Source organism: Manacus candei, unplaced genomic scaffold (assembly GCF_025592945.1).
Source record: "Manacus candei isolate 608988 ecotype Guabito, Panama unplaced genomic scaffold, ASM2559294v1 h1tg000069l, whole genome shotgun sequence".
Taxonomy (NCBI): Eukaryota; Metazoa; Chordata; class Aves; order Passeriformes; family Pipridae; genus Manacus; species Manacus candei.
In genome coordinates, this window is record NW_026138117.1 from 5342937 (window position 1) to 5362578 (window position 19642).

General features: G+C 39.0%; 1 protein-coding gene across 2 annotated transcripts in view; it reads left to right on the plus strand.

The window, feature by feature from the left end:
* The window catches only part of SLC9A2 (solute carrier family 9 member A2), a 32530-nt gene extending 18196 nt beyond the window's left edge, over positions 1-14334 (plus strand). For both annotated transcript variants that reach the window (XM_051806853.1, XM_051806855.1), the window contains 8 exons: positions 1001-1203; positions 3878-3967; positions 5222-5292; positions 6633-6794; positions 7369-7465; positions 8366-8497; positions 10353-10443; positions 12472-14334. In XM_051806853.1, coding sequence (XP_051662813.1) covers positions 1001-1203; positions 3878-3967; positions 5222-5292; positions 6633-6794; positions 7369-7465; positions 8366-8497; positions 10353-10443; positions 12472-12842 — 1217 coding nt within the window. In that variant the 3' untranslated portion in view covers positions 12843-14334. The remainder of the gene's footprint in view (positions 1-1000; positions 1204-3877; positions 3968-5221; positions 5293-6632; positions 6795-7368; positions 7466-8365; positions 8498-10352; positions 10444-12471) is intronic.
* Positions 14335-19642: the final 5308 nt, after the last annotated feature.

The window sequence follows — 19642 nt, forward strand, 5'->3', positions numbered from 1 at the left end:
CTGTAGTTTATATATATATATATATAAGTTTAAGTGTATATATATATATAAGTTGAGGGGTATAATAAATAAATAAATGTGTATCTATATATATATATATGAAACTGCTTCATCCCTCCTGAGTTTACAGTACTAGCTGTTTTTCTTTTACCTGAAGACCTAAGTGCAGGGCAGGGTCTTAAACTTGCTCTTCTCCCAAACTTCATCTGTAATGATTCAGTCCTTCCTTGTGTAAAGGTTGCTCATGCTCTGATCTGCCTCTGCACCCTTATTTCCAACTCACAAGTCTCCTTCCCAGAGCAGAAATCTGGGCTATTTTTCTACTGCACCTGCAACCTCACAATTAATACCTTATACTGAAAAGCAGCCAAGCAGCCTGACTGCTGCCCAGCTCCTGCCCCCCATGCTTGCTCCCTTCACCTGCCTTTATACCTTTACTTCAGTCTACCGCATCCCTGGAGCCTTTGCCTATAGTACAGCAGCATGCACTGGCATCTTCTTCCCCCATCCCCACTCCTGCATCCTTCCTGTCTGTGTGAGTAAAATTGAGTGAATAGGAGTTTGCAGGGTTCAAAGCACAGATTAATGGAGGTGACAAGCCAAAATGTTCAAAATCACCTCAAATCCTATTAAAAAGCAACTAGCAGTCTTGGTCTATACTGACACAGAGAATTATTGCTGTTCTAGAAGTGCAGAATCCAGCTGTCTTGTGGAGATCAATTAGCTGCTTCAGGTCATAAATTCACCTGACCTGAGGTGGTTAGCTCACTAAATATGTTTAAGATGATGCTCCCTAGGCTTTTGTAATTATTCTTCCATGGTGTTCTCAAGTCGCTAAGTAATATTTCATTTCTTCAATATTATATGTTGGAGAAGCAAATAAAAGGTAAGAAGCACATAAAAGTGGTTTTGAACAAATATTATCATCATGGGCTATTTCTGTGTAATTTAAGTTCCCTTTTTTTCCCCTCCTCCTTGTATTTATGTTCTTTTCCCTCAGGTGTTTTTGTTCTCACTCAGATCATTAACGTATTCCGGACAATACCTCTCACTTTTAAGGACCAATTTATTATCGCCTATGGAGGCCTCCGAGGAGCTATTTGTTTTTCGCTTGTATTTCTGCTTCCTCCTGCTGTGTTTCCCAGGAAGAAATTGTTCATCACTGCTGTTATTGTGGTGATATTCTTTACTGTTTTCATTCAGGTAGTACCTCTTATCTTCTGGGCTTCTTCTTTCTCAGACAGGTTACAAATAAGCAATGGGTAGACAAACAAATGTTCTAACTTACTGGAAGGAACGTATTTGAAGGTATTCTCCATAGTTGTAGTATAAAAAAAATTCTATCCATACCACAGGCAGGTAGCAAAAGTATGCTTGATATTAAGTACTTATGCTAACATATAAGTAGTATTAAGTATTTAAGACCTCGTGAGGTTGAAAGAGAGATAAAAGATATTCTGGGTACAGCTCCAGCACTAATTCCTTTTTTTAGAATGTTTAAATTTGTGCATTTACTCTGGAGTTCAGTGTTGGATACAGTGCACAGTGAGCAGGGAAAGGAAGACACTGAGGGTCTGGACAGGTGAACTGGAGTCTGAATGTTGGCAAGTGATGCTGCAAACCAGGTGGACATCGCTACAAAAGCACCAGGTGTGCAGAGGAATGTGAACTTGTCTCTGATGACCAGCTGGCCTTGGAGGCCTGGATAAGAGTGGCCAAGAGACAGGGAAGAGACTGAAATCTGGAAAGTGTAGAGGCAGCCAACTCTGTCAAATAAGCATGTCAGACTAGTTATTAGAGCAGTGAGAGAGATGTGAATGGCTATTAATGAAATTTCATATTAATTTCATATTAATTCAATTCATATTAATGAAATTTCATATCTGTGGGAAATATATATATATATATATATATATATATATATATATATATTTTTACCCTACCTTTTGCGTGGATTAAGGTGCTGTGGGAAGTAGCAAGTATCTGTGCTGATACTTGAGAAAGAGGAAAAGGTGGAGGTCCATTAGTTGACTTTAGCTGTGAAAACTGATTTTGAAGGGTAGAATAATTTAAAATTTGTAGACAAATGGAATGTGTTATGACATGCCACGTGTTTTACCAAAGGAAAACCTGATGTTATTCTTTGATAAGGCAATTTATTTTCTAGAGTAAGCTCGTCTGACTGGATTATTGCAAATCATTGGGGAGGGGGCTACACAAGAGATTGTTAGTGTAACTACTTGTTAAACTGAGGTTTAGATTGACATTAGGATGACTGTAAAGTAAATGAAGAAGGAGCTGACGGTCTCTCCTATAAATGGAAATAGAAGCTTGTGGTCCTTTGGGTCAGAAAGGACCTCTGGAGGTCTCTAGTCCAACACTGTGCCCAAAGCAAAGCCACCTTCAAAGCTAGATCATGTTACTCAGGGCCATGTCAAGTTGAGTTCTGAATATCTCTGTGGACTTAGATACCCCAGCCTCTCTGGGCACCTGCTCAAGTTTTCAACCACCCTGGCCAGATAATAGGCCAATGAGATGATATTAATGGAATTCCTCGGGGATGGTTCCTGAGGGTGGTTTTCTTTAATATTCTCGTTATTGACCATGGCACATAAATGTAGGAGTTTTTGTTGCTGATTGTTTCTTGATGACAGACTTTGAAAAGTGTTCTTAAGGTGACGGTGAGATAAAAGTATCCTGTAGAAAGAATTGAGGGCCAATATGATAGAAACAGAATGAAATTGAACAGTAATAAAGTGCAAACATGTTCTTGCTAGGACTTTCTTACTAGGAATTTCTCTTATGAAATGGGAACCTTTGGAAAAAATTAGAAAGGGAAAAAGACACAGGTGTACTAGTTGGTAGTGGGCTAGATTTTAAGTCAACACTGCAGTGGGAACAGAAGAAAGGCATATCTAATCTTACGACATACTGATACAGGTGTTTCCATCAGAGCATAGTGTTGTGTTCTGGAGTGACCACAGGACTGGTAAGTCTGTCACGTGAAAAGAGACCAGGATGCCTTGGCCTTAGCAAAATGAAGGAGAAGAGGGACTATAATTACTGTTTATACGAGGGAGTGAACACAGTTTAAACTAAAAAGACAAATGCTGGCACAAGAACAAAGTGGTACACAGTGACCATGATGCAATTAAGATGCAGCTTTCTAATTATCAGAACAATAAGGTTCAGGATGAGTGTTCCATTATGAGCAATGGGGCAAAGAAACCTAACTACTTTTAAGATAAAACGTGATTCATTTACGAAAAGAAATGTGACCTGGTTGTCTAGGATAGTAGGGACTGATCTCAACACCACAAAAGGTTAATTCCTCTCCCCTGTGCCACTGTGCCTATACAAGTAAACAAATTATGTCAATTCTTCCACAAATAATTATTCAAAACCATTATATCATTCTGTGATAGCCAAAACTTTTTGTTATTTCTCTGAGAATAGTCAGGCAAGGCATGTTTACAAAAAGCCTTAATGTCATGCTCTTAAAGAGCAATTTTAGTATTAATGCTGACGTATCTTTGACTACCTGTTTTGGAAGTAGTCACTAAAGAAGAGGACTTTATATGTCCATTTTGAAATTATGGGGAATCTGTTTATTAATTCAGAAAACAAGTGAGTGTTTTTCTAACACAGAACTGGAAAAAAAAAGTTTAAAAATCCTATGGATGGGATAGATGGTGTATTCCTGATACGGTTTGTTAGGTTGACTCTCTAGTACTTCTTAGCTCTAGGGAACCCCTTCCTTCCTTCTCTTGCATTAGTGGAGTCTGTATTGACAAGGGCTTCATAGCTAAGTGCAATACCTGCTAATCAAAAGAGTGAATTCACATTTATAGTTATTGTGTTCTCTTTTTCTTCACAGGGAATAACAATTCGCCCACTGGTGGAGTTTCTTGATGTCAAAAGGTCAAATAAAAAGCAGCCTGCTGTCAGTGAAGAAATTTATAATAGGGTACGTTGCAGCTTAAGTATCATAGATGAAACCCTTGGGTAGATGAAATTCGTAGTCACTGTCAGTAAGACAAGGATTCAGCATACAGCATTATGGAGAGGCATGTGCTGTACTAGATTTCTTTTTGATAGCTGTTATAAGAACAATAATTGTAAAGCTTATACTTAACCTTTGGCATTTACCGAAATTATCGTTACATATTATTATTATTTTGGAATCTTCACTTTCTTAATAGTTCAACTCTTGAAGTAAATTAATTTTCTGTAGTTTGTTTCACACATGAGATACATGTTATTTTATAATTTAGCTACACTGGGAAACCCTTGGCAATTTAATTGTATTGCATTTGAGTTAATCTAATTAAACAAAGGCAAATTTCTCTTAAACACATACTTAAACTTACTTAACCCTTACATCATCAGCCTTTTTATGGATTGTGTTTGCTATGCGTGTGTCTCCAATTGTTGCAGATTATTAGCCATGCATATACTTGAATGTATTTCTCCTTGCAGCATGCCTATGGCAAGTGGTTTGAAATTTCAAAAATGAGGAATAGTAAGGCCCACATTTAGGAAAGAAGTCAGTCTAGGCATCTAGAGAGACACCTACTGAGAGACCTCTACTATGGTTCTTGAATTAAGAGGAAACATGCTGCCTCTGGGATCAAGTGAGATCTCAGCTGAACTGATTCAGTTTTTATCATTCATAATAGACTGAGGAAAAATGTATTTCTAATATTAGGTGAACAGGATGCTTTAAGTTGAGGCTAGACCACAGTTCCCGAAAACAGGAGCTTAGGACGTGATGTTGGCTCTCTCAGTTCTGTCCTGTGCATCCTGAGGGGCTGACGTGGGAAGCTTCTTCCTACTCAGACTCTCTTCTCCACAAAATCGTACTTGCTTCACTGTCAGGCCTGGGGAGGTCTCCCAGGCATAGCACAGAGTGGTTAAGGAATTTCAAATAAGTCAAAATATGGTAAAAAACTTTAGTTTCATGCAGCAGCTGAGCAAGATTGACATTGAGGAAATTAGCAACTAACTTCAGTCCTTTTGGGGCTGTGAACTAAGGAAGCTCCAGGAGAGCAAAACAGATCCTGTCTCTGAGCTTGGTTGAACTGCATTTGGTAAAATGGAAGCATTGTCCTGAATTGTGACTACATGTTTCCGTTTTAAAGTAAGTTGGAAACTAGTAATATCTAAGAGCAAGCCTAGTGATGTCTATAAGTTTATGTAATGAACCAATGTTTTCCTTTAGTTCTTTGACCATGTGAAGACTGGAATTGAAGATGTATGTGGACACTGGGGTCACAACTTTTGGAGAGATAAGTAAGTGGCATTTAAAACTCTTTGTTATACAGGAGAGGCTGAAATGGCTCAGTAGCAAGAAACAAATGCTGTTGGGCATCATATTTAATTTTCAGCATTTATTCTTGAAAGCGGATGGTTGTTTTTAGAACATGTGGGTTTCAGAGGAAAAGCAGCAGAACAATGTCTTTTTACTAAACCACAAGCAAGTAGAACAAAATCTCCAGCTGGGAAGAAAGGCAGCCCTCTGATCCCAGGGTAAAGTATGGTAACTTCTGAGTGTGCATGTCCTCTCCCTGTTTCTGACTATTTCAGAGAATTTCCTGTGTGTCTGGTGAGCCTTTCATCCCATCCAGCTCTCCTGCTGCAAATTGTATGGCTTAGCAGTGTTCAGTGAGAGGTTAGTTCCCTGTTTGATGGTAATCATACAAAAGCTATTGGACTTCCTCTAGAAAGATCAAGGCAGTAGCAGGCATGAGGTGCCTAATGTCAGGCAACTCCACAGTTCTTGATGGTATTATTTAAGACTTAGTGTCAGTGAAGAAGATTACCCCTGGCAATACCAGAATAATTCATACTTTAGCTGCTGAGTCATCATCATTGGTTTGGATCTAATTCCCTTTTCTCAGAAACACGCTCTTTTAAAATGACACAAATTCTTTAGACCCAAAGCGTTGGCATCACTCACCCACCTTCTAGTCACTGGTCCAAGAAGAATTCAAGTGTTTTATACAAAGAGGAATGTCACCAGGAGGAAGGGCTGAGGAGAGGTCTCTCCAAATGACTTGGGGGAAACTCAGACAGGTGTGTGACATGGATACAACTTTTCTTTACTCAGCCTGATTCTCCTCCAGCCTGTGTGAGATCTCTGACAAACAAAATCCCCCCTTCTGTAACCAATATTTTTTCAGTAAGCAACCAAGAGGGTCGCAGTTAACTTTAAAGGAAGGGAGAACTTCCAAAGTTTTACAAGAACAGGCTAAAATTTCAAAGAAAAAGCAGTCGGTGCAAATTTAGACCTTTTATTTGTTATTACAGTAAATATTTAATGTTCTCTTTGTCTTGAGGAAAATGGAGAATTAAAAATAATATTTTCTAATAACACAGAATACCTTAAAGTTAAAAGTTGCTGCTATGGAGACTGTCCGCTACCATATTAACAAAAACACATGTTAAAACTATCTGTCTGAAGTAAACATGAAATTAATGCTTTCTTATGTTACTTAGCATGGGTTGTTAATATGAACAGACACATTCCCAGAGAATAAACTCCTTTAAAGTTGCATTATGTAAAGCGTACTGGCTTTCTTAACTACGTGCAATAAAAATTAACTGGTTGGGCTGGTTTGCCTCATGTACAGGTTTAAAAAGTTTGACAATAAATACCTGCGAAGACTTCTAATCCGTGAGAACCAGCCTAAATCCAGCATTGTTTCTTTATACAAGAAGCTAGAAATCAAGCATGCCATCGAAATGGCAGAGAGTGGAATGATAAGCAAGGTCCCTTCATCGGGGTCTCTCAGGTAAGCAAGAGATGCCGTGATGACCAAGCGTTTCCTCTGGGTCTCATAATTTATTTCACAGCCCGGTCTGTAGGCAGTGTAATCACTTTGACATAAGACACTTTGTGTCTGAATGTCACCAGAACAGTAAGAGGATGTGAAACAAGACCATTTTCTCTGTAGCTCACTTGGTGAGCTGTACTCTTCTGGAATCTGTAGTTTTACCAGGATAGCTGCTCACTGGAACATTGATTTGCCATTTAGAAGGGAGCTGGTCTTGAACATGTGCCTGCCCATCTGCTCAGAATAGCTACAGGGGAAGCCTGAGGGGCATTTTGAAAAGTACCTAAATCGCACTTACAATTTAATGTAATTTATATCACATTTTGGAGACTCAGTTTTGCGTCTTACCACTGACTCAAATCAAGATTTCATTTCTCCATGTTACGTTTTCACCTGTTCCTCGGTTGTTTTGAACTGTTGTTTCCAACTCTAACAAAGGAAATAGTTAAAATGTAACTCCCGGTCATAAATAGAAAAACAATCTTTTTCTCTCTCTCTCTTTCCTCTACTTTTTTTTTTCATCCTACAACAGTGAATATCATGAAGGAAAGATAAAGCCACTTTCTCCCACTGAAATGGAAAACATGCGGGAAATATTAACAAAGAATCTCTACCAAATACGACATCGAGTAAGGATGAAGTTTTGCGTTCTTAAATATCCCACTGGTCTTTGAATATGCTGATTATCTTCCTAACATATCTTTGGGCTAGTACATCTGCTCTACCACAGAATAATAATTAATGCTCTTATTTACCTCTGTTGCCTTGAATCCATGTCCTATCATATGTACAGTAGCATATCCATACTCCTTAGTGTAAATAGCTTACTTGATCTTATACTACTGATAAAGCTTAATGTTTTTGTCATATTACCTCCAATATATGTATGGTATTAAAATAGGATCATAGGTGCAAATTCAACCCAACACTATCTACTTATATCAATATTTTGGTCACTCCTTGATATGGGATTAGATTTCCTATTTGCCTACAGTTGTGAAGTTGTTTGTATTAAGAGCAGAGGTGATGAGCTGGAAAAATAGTGAACTAAAAGCAAAAGGACGTTTCACATTTACCCTCCTGCGGCTAAGTAGTTTGAATGCCTGAGCCTTTGGAAAACATTCAAAAATGGAGCAAGCTTCAGCTTGCTGGAGGTAAAAATGACTTCCCCTTAGGTGACTCATCACTTTCAAATATGCATCCTTGACATACTGACCGAGCTTCTACAGTGTGTGGGTGAACACTGTATTAAGCCAGCTTTTTCCATTTTCTCTTTCATTATAAATATCAGCAGATTAAATAAAAAACAAAGCAGCAAATGGAACAAGTGATGGTGAAGCAGATGACTAAAAAAGTGCTGGCATAATTACTCTTCTTGTTCGTAATCATCTGCAATATGATTTTGTTCACAAGGATTTACGATGCTTATGAAAACATTAAAAGCAAAAAGCCTGTTTTGCCCTGTTCATATAGTTCAACACATTTGTCATCATGCTTTTCAGGCTGTGATCACTGCTTTTGTATTTCAGACAATGTCCTACAACCGACATAGCCTGGCTGCAGATGCAAACGAAAAGCAGGCCAAAGAAATTCTGATCCGTCGCCGGCACAGCCTCAGGGAGAGCCTGAGGAAAACAAACAGCCTGTCAAGAGAAAGACCGGTACTTGCATTTTATTTCTTTTTTTTTTATGTAGAAAGCAGTTCTTTGTAGCTAATTGTCATGCAGAAAAAAAATCTTCTGACATACAGAAAAAAAAAATCCTGAATTTGGAAGACAACTATACATATAATGTCACCCTTCCACCTTGAGTTGCACACATTTGTGGGCCCCTTATTTGTGTTGACCACTTCAGCAAAGCTTCAGTCTTGTAGAGTGTGATATGAAAATGGGATCTGATGACATAATTTTATCTTAGAGAAGCTGAACAGGCTCTGTACACAATGTACTTCTAAGATCAGTATTCTCTATGAGTGTTTTGATGATGTGTGGATAGTTGAGGTAAAAATTACTTTAAAATAGAAAAACTATTTACAGTATGCTCCAAAATATGGGAAAGAGAGCTTTTAATTGAGTTAGTCAGAGTGAACTCTTCACTTGAAAAATGGTGTAGTAGTCATAAAATATAGTCAGGACTTCAGGTTTTGACACAGAATAGGGACACCTCTTCTACCTACAAGAACTGCTGTGGCAGGATAATATTTGGCTCTCTGAGGCAATCCTGCAATACCCACACCGTAAACTTCTGACCATATTTGAATGGAGAATGCTGAATCAGCAGGGAAGCTGATCCTCCAAATCATATCGGGTATCAAGGAAATTAACCATCCTATAAATATGTATTTTCATGTTACAGGAATACTTAGTGACTGTTGTCTTAATGGATACAGTTGTCCATCAGCTGAGGCTGGAATAATGCCTCCAAAATTGCTGTATCTCATTACCAGGGCTGCTGTGGTGTTAATTGTGACAATAAGACTGTTTCTGAATGATTTCTTCCCTCTCAACCACAATTATGTATGTTGTCTTTGTCATACAAATACATGATTTCTAGGTGGAATAATGAGGAGACTCATGATTTTTGTGTCAGGGCGAGAAACAGGGTGACTTACAACTTTTTAAAACGCACAGGCTGTAATTTTAAAAATAATTATTCATACATAAATCCACCACAGAGGGAAGAGGAAAAAGAGAAAAGAGAGGAAAAGAAGAAAAACCTGAAGAGGAAAAATATCTCACAGAAAATACATTTCCTATCAGGTTCGCTTTGAGTGTGCCACAATGAATGGTACAATCAGAGGAAAGCTAGACTATAAAGTTTTTAAAAAATCTTTGTAACAAATTTAAGAAAGGATGTCCTTGAGAAACTTGAATTTTAAAAAAAGCAACTTGTCCTGGAAAGTACCTCTCATGTTTCAGAAAGTATGAGGTGCTTTCTGCTCCCTGGGTCTTTAAAGCTTATTCTGAGGAAAACAAGGATTTTATGCCCTGAACTGGTAAATGATCACGCTAGTTCCTAACTTCCCCATCAACTTCAGTGTGACTAGTCAACTGTATAAAGTCATTTATATGTATAAAGCACTTGCAGAATCAGAACACAGATTACTTCTTATGCCCAAGCTTCAGTCTCAACCAAATTTTTGCAGCTGACTAATAAAAAGTTTCTAACATGGAGCTGCATGAATTGCCATGCTTGCAGTGTTTGCCTTCCTTAGGAAAACCTGTACAGACAAGGTTGAAGTTAGAGACCATATATTTATTAACTCTGATCTCAGAGGGCATATCACTAGGCTTTCATTTGATTAAGCTGTTTGAGATTACACAGTCTTTGCCTTAGTTAGCACAGCAGTCAGCATTGAGTGTGTAGTAAAAGATCACATATTAGCTAATCCCAAACTACTCCCCAGCCCTTTAGCTACATAAACCCGTTCAAGCCTCAGATGTGTATCTTAACACACATTATGCAGGTACACTAGTCTGCAGTAACTTAACATTTTTTGTATTTCTTCACACGCAGGCTGCTGCAAATACAAAAAGATTCCTTTCACTTCCTAAAAATACTAAACTCCCAGAGAAACTACGAGTGAGAAATAAAACATCTTCCAGAGGTAATGAAAAATTTTCTGCTGTCTCTTACTGTGCTGCAGTCATTTTGCATATATAGAAGGAAAGTTTTTCCAGGAATGATTTAGAGAAATCAGAATATTAGAGCATTAAAAGCAGTGGGTCCTAAAGCAGGAATTTGAGTGTAGAGAAATGCCATGGACAGCAGCATTTTGTGGGGTTTCTCACTTCCTATTCTATAGTGGCATAGTCCTCCCAGCACATCTCCTCATGTGAGCAAGCAGCAGCCTGAAACACTTCTGCACCAGGAACACTGCTATGGCTCATTCTCCTTGCCTTTATTCCATAATGTCCAGATATCCCTCTTGGATTGTGAGGCTATATGGTTTCTTTTCTCACTGGGGTCAGGGTAGAGGACACTGCTCTGAGAACCAAAACAGAGAGGAGAATGAGAACGTGAGGTCTGGTTTATTGTTCTCGTGAAGAACTTCTCAAAATGCTCTGGGTTACAAACGAATTGTTAATTTTTTCCCGCTGCATAAACTCACAAATGTTTTATATTGGAGTTCTTGAATTCTAACAAAAAAATTAAAAACAAAATCTGGAGGAAGACAGTTATTAGATGCAAAAACTTTGCCCAATTCTGTATATTACTTTTGATTATTACTGGTTGCATTACCATGCTTATACCGTGCTCAGGAGCATTTCCTTTCATGACAAGCTACCATCAAGATCTCTTGCTGGGAAGATTAAATCTCTGCAAAGTTACTAAATGTCCTGATCTCCACCCTAATTAGTTTTCCACCCTTCCTGGTTAATTTAGCAATAGAGCATGGTTTTGTCTTTTAATAATTACATCTTTGCTCTCCTGAATGTAGGATGCCTTTTATTCTGTAGTTATGTCTGCAGAGGTCACCTACCGTCATCTAGAATTAGAGAGAAAATGTGCCTCCAGATTATTCAGCTGTCAAAAAATATATTATTTGACATATTTAGGAGGGGAAAAGCCTGAAAACACAGTCTGATGAAGACCTTCCTTGATATATAATTATCTGGGTGAATGGACAATTACATGGTTGTATATTTTGTTGACTCCTTCTTCACCTTTTTAAAAGAAATAACATGAAGGCTCCTAATGGAAGTTGTTATTATGACAGTTGCACAATACACAGTTCTTTACTTTGATATATTTAAAATATCATTTCTGACTTAAGTGTTAAGAACAAATCAGAGGCATTCATAACTTATTGTTAAAATAACTATCAAATTACTCAAATGTGAAAGTTTTGATGAAGATGTTAATTCATTTTAAAGAAATCTGCTGAGAAGAAATATATGCACATGTGCACATCCAGGCAATCTCCAGCTTGGTTTACCTGGTAGTGATCATCTATGAGCATTCCCTAAACAATCATGCCAGCTTTCCCTTGGCCATTTTCTACCCTACTGTGAGCAGGAGAAATAGTCTGCACCACTTGCAACCTGTAAGATTTGCCCTGTGGATTTTCTTTCATGTCTGACATTCAGGCATATTAAGGATAGGATGTTTCCTCCCACCTATACATTGACCTTGAAAGATCCTTTGCTTGGTATTGATGCTCCTTTTCCAGTCACATTTCTAGAGCCCCTGTACACGTTATGGTCTGGAAATGCCTCTCAGTTTAGATTTCTTGGGATATGAGGGTAAGAAATCTAATTTTTGTATCCTGCTTGGATGTAAGCAAGGAATAGACCCCAAGTACCTCAGAAAAAGACAGGTTTTCCAGGTTCAGAGCCAGAACTGGGAAAGTGTCAATTTAAACAAGGACGCACTTGGCAATCAAGGAGCAGCTGAGTGAGGCCTTTCTAAAAATCTCAGTTTTGAGGGGAGAGGTGTTTGTAAGTCAGATCTGTCCTCTATACTGGTGGAGTTAAGAGGCTGTTGTTACTGGGTCTAATCAGAAAGCACCAAATTTAGGAAATAGAGGGAAACTTTTTTCTGTGGCTACTAATGCTCAGTATGCTGTTATTTGAATATTCCTGGAACAGTTATATTCTGCACTTAAAATTGTAATTTTGTTTTCAATTAACAGTGGGTGACAGCAGTGACTCTGAGTTGGATGCTGCTACTACAGTGCTCAATCTAAGACCCAGAGCAGGGAAAATCTTGAGAGACCAGAGACTGAGACAGCAGAGGCCACTGCCTGAGTTTAGGGTGGAGTGGAAGAATGAAGTTGATGGAAGCCAGGATGGACGAGGAGAGCAGCAGGAACCAAGCACCTTGCCTCAGCCGTCCATTGGGTTCAGGCAGCCACTGCTCACAAGACCAAGATTTGGCACGTTAAGCAGGGAAGATCTGACTGCAGACCATGGGCCAGCAAGACCTATGCCACCACCACGGTTAGTTAGGCAGGCATCGCAAGGGGAAAGGCAGAGAAATAAGCCTGAGAACCAGCCGTACTGAACACAGCCAAAAGAGAACTATTGCTAATAAATCATGAACATACTGAATTAGAATTCTACACTATCTGATCAGACTGCAGGATCCATTAAAATAACCAAACAAGCCTCAATTTGGGTCTAACCACTTCCATTTGAGTAAAGTCAATGCCTTTAACTAAGTGAAAGGAATACTGGAACAATTGCAAAGCTGAAGACATTAAAAAGAATCATCTCTTTTATAAATAACTTATGGCAATGCTTTAATTTAATTTATTTCCACTATTAAGATAGTATGGAAATGTGCCTTATCGCCTTATGGAACCAAGTCATGGAAGTTCAATACCTAGTTGTCCATTGAAAATCATTGTTGAAAGTCCAGTGATGAATGGATTCTTAAAAAAAACAAGTGTATCATTTCATATTTTATTTATAACCAATAATACTTGTTTTAACCAGAGCTTTAGTATGAGTAACACTGAAAATTGCACAATGCACCTATCATATAGACTTCTAAAGAAGAATAAATATATTCCTGAAGCCTAGTTTGTTCGAGGACCTGTGATGCAGAAAAAGAGGAAGAAGAGAAGGAACAAGCTGTAGGGGCAGAATTGCAAATACGGCTTATATAAAGGACTCGCAACAGAGACAAGACCTGAATAGCTTGAATTTTTACTTTCTGAATTTTTGGCAATATGTTACCTTTGAAAGGTACTAAGGATCACCAAAGAAAAACTGAATTACCTTGGCTTTCACTAATGTCAGTAAGAGCTGAGAGCAACTAGCGGGACACCAGAAGGCCTAAAAAAAAGAAAACTTCAAGTGGATAAATAATGTTCTTAATCAAAATTGCTTTTTGCACCTTAGTTTCTTGGTTGCAATGCAAATACAGCAGTAGAATAGTTACAGAGCACTGCACGTAGACAAAGAGAGCAGTCTCCTCTTTGAGTCAGGGACCACTGAGACTCAAGAAAGCTTGCTCACTCATGCTTGTGACCCTGGTCAACTTGTTTTACTTTTTGTTTCCTCATCTATAAAAGAGGAAAGATAATCTTTTCTTTGTCTGAGCTATGCACTCCAAGGAACAGAAATGTTCCGTCTAATTTGTTTTTACAGAAAAGTAGCAGAGAGAGGCCCTGGAATCTGATGAAGTCACTGTGCACCTTAATAACATGGACTTCTTGATCCTAGTGTCAATGGCTGCCATTTGAAGGCATATGGGAAGGGAGGGTGCATTAAAATAAATAATACTCCTGTAGCTCTCAGGAATTTGCACTTTCTGTCCCACTTAATCTACGTACTAAGCTTGCATTAGCACAGATACACATTTCAGCACAATGCAGAAATCATTCTACTTGTTACAACATTGATAACTGTCATTGAAGAATGTACACTGTGAAATCATAACTGTTCTCTTTCATTAGCACATTTCTAAATCTGTGGGCAATACGATTAATTTTTTTATTATTTAAGCTTGTTTTGAAAGAACTATTAAAAATCAGAGTTTTCTTTTAAAATCACAGGGTAGATTTCTTTCAAATGATTGTGGGTGGGGTTGATAAATGGGGATTTAAGTCTTTGCTTCTTCTAACAGCTTTTCCAAAATATTTATTTCATGTGTGTATTTGAAATACCAAACCTTCCTAAGCTCATTCCTTGGCACAGCCTCTTTTATTCTTTTTTCCTCTGTTCCAGCTATGGAAGTTTCTGCTGTGTGGCAAATGCAAAGTCTATGCTGCAGAGGGATGACTGTGTGAATGCTATAATCTCAGTCAAAAGCTCATGGCTATTCTCAACAAATGATTTTTGTGGAAATCAATACTTACCTGTCCTTTAATGATCATCTCTTGTTTGGAAATAAAATTGGGTTCAAACAAAGCCAGCAAGTTTTAAAAACAAATTTAAATTTGTATTTCAACAGGAAAGTATGTTTCATCAGTAAAATTGTCAGTGAATACTCTGTCACTGCATTATTGGGATCATGTTTAAGTAAGAAAAAAGCCTCGAGTTTGGATTTCAGTTTTGAGACATCCTCCTTGCAGATCAGAATGCTTATATTAGGTGTTTTATATCAGGCTTATCTGAAATCTGACAAAATAAATAAATGTGAAATGTTGCACATAGACATTTAGTTTACTCTCTGTGGAGTTTTCTCATCCATGTGCTGGTAATGACCAAGCATTTGGCTTCTATCTGGGGAAAGCTGCCTTTTATTTTTTTTCAAATGGTCGTTATTTTTTATGGCACAATTTTAAATAATGAATGCAGGTTTCAGGAACCTTCCTGCTATGCTGGTTGCCCATTAGTGCCGTGCATGCTCAGATCTTGGTACTTAAAGTGGTTGCCCCATAGTACAAGCACATCAAATTGAAGGTCGTTTTTATGAAATATAGTCTTAAACTCTTGGTGCTTCAAAACATCACAGCATGTTGTTACCTTTCCAAATCACTTTAGAATCCACAGAATACAAGCATCAAGGCACATCTCCAGCATGGTTACACTGTGAAGCAGAATTGCAAATCTCCTGGGACTCTGTGTCCTTGCAAGTATTCTCTGCCTTCCTCACTCCTGCTCCTCCCACCCTTTTCAGGCTCTGTTCCACTACTGCTGAATCAGACCCTTGTCATCTCTGGAAACTGATTTCCTGGGTGTTCTCTTATTCAGTAGCAATGACAGCAGCAGGTGACACGGTCAGTGTCACAGGTAACCCTTCTCATTCAACTCTTGCTCTGGTTCGGGTCAGAGGTTTACCTTTTATATCTTTTTTTTCTTTTCCTGCAGAATCAAAACAAGTTAGATAGCAGTTTTTGAACTTGCAGAGGAGACACTTCCTTCATCTTGTGTCAATGAGAGTTTGTCTGCTGGAGATGAAATGCCCAATAAATCTGTCCTCGAGCACCATCTGATGGGGAAAGTCATGTATTGACTGGGGACGTTTCTCACTTTTTCAGGAAACCACATCTTCAGCAGTGATGGGGAAACATGCCAAAGCCACATACAGATGTTTTGTTTCCAGATGGACTACCCAGTACACTCTTGTAGTATAAATATTTTAGTGTGTTTTCGATGAAGCAAGTTCAGTTTTACAGTTTTAGGGAAAATATATATGTTCCACTCTGAATTAGGGTTTTCTGAGAATTTCTTTCCCCCTTCAGCTGTTGAGAGGCCTATAAATTGAAAGTAAATAGATCAGAAAGTAGGTATAGCAAGGGCTAGAGTAGATAGACATCCAGTTATCTGTTTTAGGTAGATATATGAAAGAAAAAACAATATTTTGCCATGAAAGGCAAAATTTTAAGGGCTGTCCTACTTGGTACTAAAGTATAATGCAAACTTCACTGAAACCAGTTCATCAAAAGAAAACTGTGCTGCCTAACAATTTAGAAACTTTAGAATATCCTTCTCCACTAATGCCACACAGAAATCACATGGAAAAACATAGTTAAAAAAATTGCCAAACTAATATGCCTGTTGTTGTGAAGAGTATCTTGGGCTCTCTGGGAGCAAACACACTTACCCTCCACCAACTTTCTGAAGAGTTGCCAAGTCCACCAATTCCAGACATCAGCTGATGCTGCAAGAAATGTGCCATTTCCAAATTTCTCCAAGTTCTGCCAACATTTCCCAGCCTCTGAAGAAAAGATGAAGGATTGTGAAATTAGCTGGAGCAATGCTTTTTGTACTACAAGAGCTCTGATCCTATAAAAATATCCTTGTAAATATGCATAAAACATGACATCTGCAATACACAGTTCCAGCCATGCCAACAATAGGTCAGAGGCTCAGGCCAGAAAACATGGAGGAGGGGGTATCAAGTCCAAGCATGAGAAGGAGGAACCACTTTAGGACACAGTATAGAGAGAAATCATGGACTACCTGATTCAGGTGCTTTTTAAATCCAGATTACTAGAAAGACTAACAGTCCTTTTTTTAGCCCTTTTTTCAGCAGATCATGATATAACTTACACTTTCAAGATAAACCTGCAGCTGTGCTTGACATTGTCTGTTGTATGAATGGCTATGAAGACTCTCCTAAAATTTTCAAGTCAAAGAGTTTCATCTCCCTCCTGGCTTATCTATTAGATGGCCAGACAATTTATTAAACAGGGGGAGATTGGTTTAGCATTATTCCTTTCCCAAGATGGCAAACCCTGATATGGCTCCCACACAGCACTGACATGCTTTGGAAAGCTTTTCATCCTGTGAGACGTGGCAGAATATGGGGGACAAAAATTGCAGAAGGGAAGGCAGTAGTTAGATGGCTGCTCTGGTGACCTTCAGTGGTTCATGTGCTCAGGTTTAAATTTGTCATTTGTTACAACAGCACCCTTATTGCCACAGGTTTTGTTTCAAAAAGTAATTTTTTTTTGCCACAAAAAAGAAAAGTAATTTTAAATACTGCAGTTTACTTAATTTATTTTTCATCTATTACACATTTGAAAGGATGGAAGACTGTTTCCTATTGTGAAGCACATTTCAGAAAAAAGTTCTTTGATGCTGAGATTTAAAATAATTAGAACTTTGGATTAATTTCTCTTTGTAAATTAACACATAAATTTTTCAGGGCTTCCCTTTAAAGCAAGCTCTACACTCTTTCATTTTTAAAAGCAGCCTGACCTCCACTCACAGTCATTTGATTCTTAAAGTTCGGGCTCCAATATACTCCCTTACAAGATTCATGATCAGTTCTTTGTGAATGAATCTTCAGTATTACAGCAATAACAGCACCGGCAAGTCTTGGGTTTTCAAACACCAAATCACCAAGCTATAAAGGATCATTTACTTCACGATATCCCACAACACCCGCAACCAAATGGGGACTGGCAGCACCTCCACATACCCACAGAGGTTCCCATCAGCAGGGATGTGATGGCACTACAGAGTGGCTGAAGTAACAAGCACGCCAGTTCATAAGCAACCCTTGTCCTGTTTTGTTGCTGCATTACCTGCTCAATAATCAACCTATTCTCAGAAAATGAGAATGGTAGTGACCCTTGTGATGGTGCTGTGTTGAGTAAATTAAGAGGAAAGAAAACTAGATAAGAAACTGAATTCTGCAGAATTGGTGTATTGGGTTTGCATTGCAAGGTTCTAGTACCAGGGTGGCTATAAAGGTGCTTCTCTGAGAAGCTGCCAGAAGCTTCCCCTATGTCCAACAGAGCCAATGCCAGCTGGGTCCAAGATGGACTCGCTGCTGACCAAGGCCATCAATCAGTGATGATAGTAATGGCTCTGGCATAACACATTTAAGACAGAAAAAAAAGGTTATTGTGCAGAAGTAATTGTGGCCAGAGAGGAGTGAGAATATGTGAAACCATTCTGCAGACCTTGAGGTCAGTGAAGAAAGAGAGGGAAGAGGAGCTGCAGGCACCGGAGCTGAGATTCCCCTGCAGCCCATGGTGAAGACCATGGTGAAGCAGGTATCCCCCCTGCAGCCCATGGAGGTCCACAGGGGAGCAGATATCCACCTGCAGTCTGTGAAGGAGCCCTATGCTGGAGCACGTGGATGCTCAAAAGAAGGCTATGACCCTGTGAGAAACCTGCACTGGAGAGGGCTCCAGGGACCTGTGGACCCACAGAGAGAGGAGCCCATGCTTGAACAGGTTTACTGATAGTACTTCTGACTCTGTGAAGAACCCATGCTGGAGCAGCCTCTTCCTGAAGGACTGCACCATGTGGTATGGACCCACGCTGGAGCAGTTCATGTGCTGTAGTCTGTGGGAAGGACTCACATTGGAAGAGCCTGTGGACAACTCCTGTGGGAGGGACCCCATGCTGGAGCAGGGGAAGGACTCCTCTCCCTGAGGAAGAAGCAGCAGCAGAAACGTGATGAACTGACTGTAACCCCCTCTTGCCCAGCTCCCTGCACTGTGGCAGGGGAGGAGGTAAAGCGCAGGAAGAACGGAGGGGAGTGTGTGTGTGTGTGTGAAGAAGGTGTTTTTAAGATTTATTTTACTTCTCATTATCCTGATCTGATCTGATTGATAATAAATTTAATTAATTTCCCCAAGTCAAGTCTGTTTTGCTCATGACAGTAATCAGTTTGTGATCTCTCCCTGTCCTTATCTAAACTCACGAGCCTTTTGTTATATTTTCTCTCCCTTGTCCAGTTGTGGAGGGGAGTGATGCAGTGCCTTTGGTGGGTACCTGGTGTCCAGCCAGGGTCAACCCACCACAACTGGTATGTTTATAAAGGATCTCTTCAAATGTATACAGCCTACACCAGCATGAAAAAAAATCATACATTTGCTTCATCATTTAAAAGCAACAAAATCAGTGCATATCATATGCTACCAGCTGTTTTACAGATATAAATTAATATCCTATATATGTAGTGTCTTCAACATGGCCTGATCAAAACTGTCAGAAAAGTCACTTTTACCAAAGTGAAAATTTTGAAAAGCAAAAAGCAAAAATCCCCCCAAACAACCAAAACCAAATCATGCCCCTACCCTTCCTACATGCCCAAGGAAACCAAGCCAAAATAAAGTAGCAGCAAGTAAGAGAAAAATCTTAATTTGCAGTGATTTGCTGGTAGAAACTCTTTTCCTTTAGTCCATATTCAGATCTCTTTTGTTACAGTCTTCAGATAGGACAACTGGATTGAAGAAACTGCCTAGTAATTCAGTAGTTTGCCCACTAGACCGTAGCCAAAAATAGCTGCAGCTGCTCCTCCCTCAACTTGAAAGGGGGAGTCACATCTCATCTCTGGGAACATCACTGAGTCATCATTCTTTGAACTCACAGAGTTATGGCAACTAAGAGGCAACACAAGGGACACGAATGTGGTCTCCAGGCACTAGAAACAGTAACTTTAAGCACTTC